Genomic DNA, 9,011 nt, shown 5'->3' with positions numbered 1-9,011 from the left:
AAATTATTTCAAATTTTTTAAAGAAATTATCAACAGCTCTTTCACTTAATCGAATTACTTATACTAGCAACAAAATTTACCTTTAAGTCCTAAATTATTCCAATATTAATATAAAACTAAAATTATTTTTTTGGTTCGAAAGATAGCAATCAAAGGATAGTTGTCATAAAATTAATTTATAGTATTGAAATCAACAAATTAAGAATGGAAAAAGAAAAGATAGTGAATGATTGTTTGTAAATGGTTAGACATATTTATAAAAATATTTATATGTACATTTATAAAACGAACGAACGATCTGTGTTTTTATTTATTTAATAAACGACAATTTGTTTGTAAGGGAACAGTATCAAAGAATACTCACTCATTTATATCGATGATCAAATGGATGACAAGTAATTATTATTAACAATTTCACTGTTAATAATTGGAAATGCATTTCATGTCCTATTTCGTCATAATTTTAATTTCAGTTCTATCATTGATTTTTAATGCCTCGCTATGATGAAAAGCAGATTTCGCATACAGAAACATATGCGCTAATTTCATTTATCATTTATTGATTTTTGAACTTCCATATGCACTTTATATATTAAATATATATATGCGGCCCATAAGTATGCAAATTTATTAGTAAATAGAATTTTGATATTTATTTTTCGAAATTCTCTAAAAAAAATATGCTTTTTAATCATAATTAATGGTATTTTTTTGTAAAAGTACTTGACTTTTTTTTCTGATTAGATATAATGCTTTTTTAATCATAATGAATGATATTTCATTTATTATTTCAAATTTAGTAAAGATTAAATCAGCAACCTTTTTTGTTGACAAATTACTAAATACACTAAAAATACAGGCCTACTTTTCTTTTTATTTCAATCATTGTTTCCGTTTTTTTTTCTTTTTTCATAAATATAGAAACGTTTTGTTTCAAAAATTTGAAATATTTTTGAATAGCAGTAATAAAATTGCTTTAAAATTTTTTCAACACTTCAAACTATACTCATTAATAATATCTGAATTTAAATTTGAAATTGTTGAACAAAGAAGCATTTGTGTATATATAAAATGCAGCATAGCTATCAACATTGTTTCATTCAAGGAATTTGAACATTTAGTGAAATATAATAATAGATTGATTAAAATAATTAATTTGTAAACTAATTCGTAAATGACATTAAACATTTTACATGAATGATATCTGAATGAAATATCTCTAATGATAACAACATTTTCAAGGTATCATTTTTTTTATCGTTGATTTATCAAATCTATGCTTATTTATTAATAGTTTAAACATTTATGCATTAGAACGAAAAGTAATTTCAATAAAAAAAATTTGAAGTTGATTTTATGGATTGTAAAATATAGATGGCTTACTTTTTTATAAAACATTTTCTCATTTTTTATTTCGTTGAATAATTCTTTCAATGAATTTTGATAAATTACATATATCAATCATTCTTACAAAGATAGTATTTCAGTTTTTTTAAATTTTTTCTTCCTTTTTTTACTTTTAATTCATGCAATCTTTTCTCATTTAATTCATAAATGCCACTTTATTTTTATGACCACTTTTTTTGGTCAATCCGATAGAAGGGGTTAAAGGTTGAGGAGCTAGAGGAAGAGATGATAGAAGAAAGTAATGGGAGATAAAGAAAATCAATGACTTCTTTTTCATTTTCGTTTTTCTGATTTTTTATTGAAGATAGACTTATACATTTCTTTAGGGCTTTATTTGTTGGCCCATTGATTTGTGTATTTTTGTCTTTATCAGTAATCTATCAGTGATTGAAATTATCATAAGATCATACTATCTCTCTTATCCGTCGGATATAATATAATGTAATGAAGGCAAAAATGTGGAAGAGAAAGTGATACTTTTGCTTTTTGTTTCTTTTAAAAAAGAAAAAAAACACATTACTTTGATTGTTTGGTTTTTTTTCTTTTTTATATTTTCTCTTAAGTTTAAACTTTCTTCATATCTCATATTGTTTGTGAAATATTTAATTTTAATTAAAGAATATGAAAAATCTTAATTTTTGATAGTATATTAGAATATCTTTCTTTTTCTCCAAAGATTTTTTCCTTCTTTTATTTCAAATACTTTGAATTAAAATATTGATATCATATATGTATGTGAAAAGGGTTAAGAAAAAAGATATCCTAAATAATGGAATATGTGAAATGTGAATTTTTGATGTTACAAAGAAAAAGTTTTGATACATTTTCTCAATACTCTTTTAAAAAGTTATTGTTTTCAAATTTAGATTTGTTATTTTGACTTTATTTCAATTTTGTGTATTCGTCAAACAAAATAATCCCAACAAGAGTAAACACTTTCAGTTAACCTATCATCAATTTACAGTACTCCATAAAATTTCATTTAAGTGCAAAATGTGCGGAACGGTTTTGCTTTTCGTTTTATAAATTGCTGTTAAATTTTATGTTAAAGTAATAAATTTCTACAAATATTTCGAATTATTGAAATTAACTAATTATTAATAAATATGTGCGGCATTCATCCGTGCATAATTGATCATCCTGAATTTAATAACTGTATTAATTGATTCCAATTTATTTTTATTGATGATAATTCCATTAAAATTTTTATTCTATTCTCTTTTATTTTGTCTTGTTTTATTCCATCTCATTCATATTTTAACGATATTTCTTTGCATTTTTTGAAGTAAAATGAAAAAAAAAAAAGAGCGGAGAATGAAAAAGAGTATGGAATAGATAGAAGCATCAACTTTGACCTTGAAAATTTTCTGAACAATTACAGCTGATGCTATTACTTGACTTTGCTTCCTACTACCTCTCATCTCAATTACCTTCAATATGGTCTTTGTATGTGTTTGTATTTGTGCATCGGTCTGTATGGGACGATATTTTTCCTGACAGTCAACTTCTTGCATCCTTTTCATTCCTCTTTTCTTTTTTTTTTATTTCAATTATTTGAAAATAAAATTTATAATTTTTTTAAAAAGAAATTGCTAAAAAAAAGATAAAATGATGATAGCATAAGAGAGAGGCAATGAAGAAGGAAAAAGAGAAAAGGGTGGAAAAGAAGAAGGAAAGGAAAAGGATGGAATGCGGTATATGTCAAAGTGCGCCGGTTAATCATCAAATCGTAACTTGTTGACCTTGAGATTTTTTTTTTCTTTTTTTTTTTGTGAAAAAAACTACCAACACAACGAAACGAAAGCCATTTTATCATCGATGACAATCTATCGATTCTGTCAACCAAATATCTTCCTTCGTTAAAATAGCTATCTTTTTATGCACATCTTTATTTTCAAAATCAATCTTCCCAATAAATTTCCATTTTGACTGTCCTTTTTCTTGTCTAATAGTACATTTACGCGAATTTGTTCAACAAATTGCTATTATCTTTTTTTTTTTTTTTTAAATTTGAAATTTTGTCATGAATATGGATGACATATTGAATTCTTGTAATATTTTGTTCGTTATAATTTTGTCCTTACTTACTTACTTGTATTCCAGTAACTTTTCATGCAGTACTAGTTAGAAGTAATTCGGAGTAACTTTTTATGGTTAAATTTCATTAATTTAAATTCAGTTAAAATCCTTTTTCTTCTATTTATACATTTTAAATTTGTTTTGATGACTTTGTCAAGATACCATTTGTTAAATCTAATCATATCGAAAATTTTTTTTTCTAAATCGAAAAGTGACAAAGAAATTTTCTTCGATGACGAATGGCAGAGAGTAGCTCCAGTTTTAGTGATAATACTTCAGCATTTTCGGTGAAAGGCTCGAAAAGGTACATAATTTTCATTTCACTTACAACATTTACATGCTCATAGTTTTTGTATTTAGTCTTCGAGATGTTAACAGTAATATATCAAGTATTTAATATATATATATATATATATGTATATGATTACATGATTTTGATTACTGAATTTTTTTACTGATTCATTTCATTTCTTGCACTGCTTTTCTTCAAAAAATAAATCCAAAATAAAATTGTAGTTTGAGATTATATCGAGAAAAACGAAAGAAATTAATTATCCTTACCTGGTTTTTCTAATCAACCATTTAATTAATACTAAAAAAAAAACGAAAACTAAACAACTTTACATTGCTTAATGTAAAAGTGTCCAAAAAAAAAAAATTAGCATTCCTCATCCTTTCGATATTCGTTTGACCTGAATAATATGATAAGTCGTTGATGAAAAATTTCTGCTATGAACTAATTAATTAGAGTTTGTAGATAATTGCTGAAATATTACTATCAAATAATTCGAAAGATTTCAATCAAATTAAAAATTGAAACAAAATTGATTGTTAGATAGACAAAAATAGATAGATTTTTTGTCTAGAATAGATAGATATTTTTATTTTCCATAAATTCGTGAAAACGAATTAATTGTCTTCCTTTTCAAACATTTTCAATTTGGTTATTTTTCTTTTTTTTTTTGTTATAGAAAAACTAGAAATGAAAGTGAAAAACGACGACGCGACACTTTCAATCGGTTAATTGGTGAATTGACATTATTAGTTGGGAAAGGTGATCGTAAAATGGATAAAAGTAACGTACTAAAATGCGCAATTAATTTCCTCAAACAACAACATTGTTAGTTATTTCATTCTACCATACTGTATTTTCTTTTTTGATAGCATTTACTCGAAATGATATATTATCACGTAAGAATACATGTTATAAGCATTAGTAGGTTAGAATGAACGAATATGAAAGATGGATTAGATTAATGAGCGTATAAAAAAAAAATTGTAAGAAGTAACATAGAACGAAATATTTGTATGTGAACATAATCTGAGAAGAAACCAATTAGATGATATATAATTATCATTAATTAAGAGTAATAAAAACGTAGCATGAGATATTGGAAGAATGAGAATTTCAAAGATTGAAGAATATTCGAGAACTAAAACTTTATCTCAATAATTGAAAACTTTTAGTATAACGCATAAATTTGAAAATATGATAAGAGTATAGAAAGTAAAATTGAAACAATATCTTACAGTTCAAGCTGAATCAACAAGTGATGAAGCATTGAATATAGTATTGGATCAAAAATCACGTATTATAGCCGGTTGCAACATTCCGGATATTATTCAACTTTATATGGATGCTTTAGCAGCTGGAAATTTTTGCATTCATTGTTCCGGACATATCGAGTATGCGTCCACAAGCTTTGCAACACTTTTCGACGATGCAGTAATTATTTCCAATTTTTCTTTTTTTTTTTTTTGTTTAGACTTTCATCACTTTCAGCATTTTTCATCCTTCTCATATTTGTTATCCATTTTTTTTTCTCGGAATAAAATAAAAATAAAAATTTGCAGCATTAAGAAGTTTGGAAAAAACAACTTACAACTTGATGAATTGAAGTTGATAATTGAAGATAAGAAATTTTTCCAACAAAGAAATAAATGAGCAGATTGTAGCATCATTGTTATTGAAAAGAAAATTATAAAAAAAAATTAATAAAAAATATAACAGTAAAAACTGTAAAAAAAAATGAAAAAAAATTGTGAAGAAAAAGGAATTGTAAAAAAAAATATAATAAATAAAATTTGTAATAAAAATTGTGAAAAATTTCTCGGATTACATTTAATATGTTGTCAATATATAGCAAATGTTATTTTTAATATTTAATCATTTACATAAACAAATTCATGTCTACTTTCGGTCACTTGTATTTACTTCTAGCTAAAACAAATCAATTCCTTTTTTATATTAATTGATTAATTGATTTTTTCCTTCCATTAATTGATCAATAAATTTTTATGCATGAATTGATGATAAATAGCTTTTTTTTTTCACATTAATTGATTTTTTTTTTTTAACAATGAATGAAATAAAATTTATTTTGCTTACTATTACAAATCTTTACATTTTCTTCATCTTTCATCCTTTTACAATTTGAATATTCATATTTACTTTCATTTATTATTCATTTCTTATCACCAAATATCACAAAAAAATTTAACTATCACCAGCATTTAATATTTATCAGATAATTGCAATCTATCTAACGTAATTCTCGATCATCTTTGATCTTTGCTTGATATAACATACACATATTCAACTTGATGGGTTAAAATAAGTTAAGATTCAAAAAAAAAGCCAAACTTTTTTTCGTGACCTCTCTATTTTACTGCAAACTTTGCTAAATTTTGGCAGAAGTTTTTTTTATTATGATCAAATATTCATTTATTCGTTAGAATATCATTTATTTAATTAAGAAATTGCGAATCGAATTTTTAAAACCAAAAATGAATGCAAGATTTTATTCGGTTAAATTTCTTTTTTTTTTTTCAAAGACAGCCCAAATGATGGATGACATTACGGACGTTCATGGCACACGGTTATGCTAGCCGTGTACTAATCACATAACACGCAACACGTGTACAACACGTATCACGTAACTAACACGCTGTTGCATGAAAGTTGCATTATTATTGCGCAAAAACGAAATTCTATAAATCATATATAGCATTCCTTACATTAGTACCATAATATGGACATGCAAATATGCAAGCAAAATCATTTAAACATAAGCAATAAGATAGCTTGCTAAAGAAAAAAAGATTTCCAGTAGCAATCACTTAAATTCAATTATAATTTCATTTTATTATTTTTACTTAAACATTAAGAATTTCTGAATTTAAAATCTGTTTCAAAGCAAAAAGTGTCGAAATAATCTCACTATTTTTTTTAATGAAATTTTTCTGTAATAAAAAATGAAATGAATTCTTTTCAGATCCATGAATTACAAGGGGAAAATTTTTTCGATTTATTAGACGATATATCAGGAAAAAATTTCAATGAAGCCATATCTACCGAAATGTTGCATTTTTTATCGTCTAATGTTACTACTCTACACCACAGTAATACTATCCAGGAAATTGTTACAACGAAGAAATTACATCGACAATTATTAATTACTGGTTATCTGAAAAAAATAACAGATAATAATGATCGCTCATGCATGTCAAATACGATTGCAAAAGGTGGAATTGATGATAGCTCAACAAGAATGATTACAATTATGGTAAATTCTCACTTTTTTTTTTATTATTTAAGTAATGGAGAAATTTCATCTAGTATCTGTCGTGACAATTAAAAGAAAGGGAGTTAAGAAGGTGGGAGAGATTGTTATTGTTTGTTGTGGAAGCTGTTAAATTTTTAAAAGAATGACAGTGTATCGGTTGTGTGTTCGAAGCGTACAACAGATTATCCTTTATTATCGTCTGAATACCAAATACAGTGAAGATAGGTTCAAATCCAATTACAATAGAATGACTTCCAGGGTAAAGCCAGTAGAATAATGAGATTTCGTAGGGATTGGGAGAGATAGATGAAGAGCGTTTGTGTGAACCTGAGTGTCGACAGATGGGTTTTTGGCAACAATGAATGAATCTTGGGATTTCTTATGTTCATATAAGGAGTGTGTAAGGAGAAAGGAAAGAAATGCGATGCTTAACAGATATCTAGAGATAAACATGTTGGATATATAAACATGTTTATAAGATTCATTGTCATCCAGATGTGCGCAAATCTCAATATCAGACAAAGCTCATTTAGAGGCGATTTAAAGATTAAACCGACTCATGACTATAAGCATGAGAAAAAAAAACAAATGTAAATGCAAACTATTTAAATGAATAATTTTATGATACAATTATTTCGGTTTTTCCAACAGTATCTTTTTAATAAATACTTTCTATTTTATAAAAATTAATGTATTACATTTCCAATTAATACATTTTATTTTATTGCATAAATATAAATTTTATAAATACTTCAGTAACATTTTATTAGGAATTAAATTGCAATAACAATAGTATTTGTATATTTATGTTCATAGTATGCAGAAAAAAAAAGAGGAAAAATGCTTTTTAATCGGAAAAATTGTGATTTTTTTCACTTTGTGATTGATTATTTGTGTTTATAAAAATTAATGAAATATATATTTTTTCAGTTTTTTTTTTAAATTCTTTCATTAATTAGGGATATGGTTATATGGTTGGGAATACCAATGTAATTTTTGCTTTTTTTTTCTTTTTTTGTGATTTAAAAGATTTCTAACGTATTTTTCAATTCTTGCAAAAAAAAAAAAGAAGAAAAAAGAAAAAAACTTTTTGAGACATTTTTCTCTAATAGTAATTTATATCTTGTATTAAAATACATTTTAGTTTAAAAAAAAAAATCAATTATGATCTTTTTAAAGGAAAAAAACCCTGAAATATTTTAATTACCTCAAATAATTTTGATTTTTTGAAAATTGTAAATCTAACCATTATATTAATCATTATTCATAGAACAGCATAATATTAGGAAACAAATGAATCTCTCCGATTTATTGGCATCATTGCACCATTATCAAATCAGCCAGAATTAGAAATAACATTGGAAATGATCAATTCATGGGAACAAAGAAATGCCAATTTTACCGTATTCTATAATACTGAATTCGTTTGTGTTGATGCTGAAGGATGGTAAATTTATAATTTTATTAATTTAATTTAATTTATAATCAACACTGTAATCAAATTTAATCATAAATAATGCCTAATAGATTATCCTGATAATAGGTAGCAGTATACGATCATCATAAACTACGTAGGAAAATTTTTAATCTTAACATTTGAATCATTTTACCTCATCCTAATGATATCAATTAATATTTCTCAAATTATTTGCATTAGTTAATTGATTAGTTTGAATTGGCTAATATTAATAATTGAAAATATATTCCATAATGCTTGGATACTTTTACTAACAATCCATTTTATTCATGTATTATAATCAAAAAAAAAAAAAAAAGAAAACTATTTGAAGTAAAAATTTTTTCCCAAAAAACTATTGTCATCCAATGTTAGGCTATTTCCTTTTCTCAATTAAAATTTTTTTAAAATGAAAAAAAAATATCTTGGTATATTTAAATAATTATCAATATTTATTTTTAGCCAGTTGTTGGGTTATAGTCGATTTAATTTGCTTGGTACAA

General features: G+C 24.9%; 2 protein-coding genes across 2 annotated transcripts; both read left to right on the top strand.

Annotated features, from left to right (window-relative positions):
• Positions 1-3,725: 3,725 nt before the first annotated feature.
• Positions 3,726-4,611, top strand: LOAG_10153 (helix-loop-helix DNA-binding domain-containing protein; the record flags this gene model as incomplete). The annotated part of the gene is made up of 2 exons (XM_003145680.1): positions 3,726-3,790; positions 4,458-4,611. The coding sequence occupies 2 exons, from the start codon at positions 3,726-3,728 to the stop codon at positions 4,609-4,611; spliced, it is 219 nt and encodes a 72-aa protein (XP_003145728.1).
• A 1,726-nt stretch (positions 4,612-6,337) lies between these two features.
• LOAG_10152 (hypothetical protein) lies at positions 6,338-7,052 on the top strand (the record flags this gene model as incomplete). The annotated part of the gene is made up of 2 exons (XM_003145679.1): positions 6,338-6,379; positions 6,762-7,052. Coding segments are annotated over 2 exons (333 nt in total), but the record flags the coding sequence as incomplete, so codon positions are not given.
• Positions 7,053-9,011: the final 1,959 nt, after the last annotated feature.

The sequence above is a fragment of the Loa loa genome (assembly GCF_000183805.2).
Source record: "Loa loa unplaced genomic scaffold supercont3.434, whole genome shotgun sequence".
NCBI classification, from domain to species: Eukaryota; Metazoa; Nematoda; class Chromadorea; order Rhabditida; family Onchocercidae; genus Loa; species Loa loa.
Note: the sequence above shows the minus strand (reverse complement) of the source record. Positions and strands in the feature narration are given on the sequence as shown.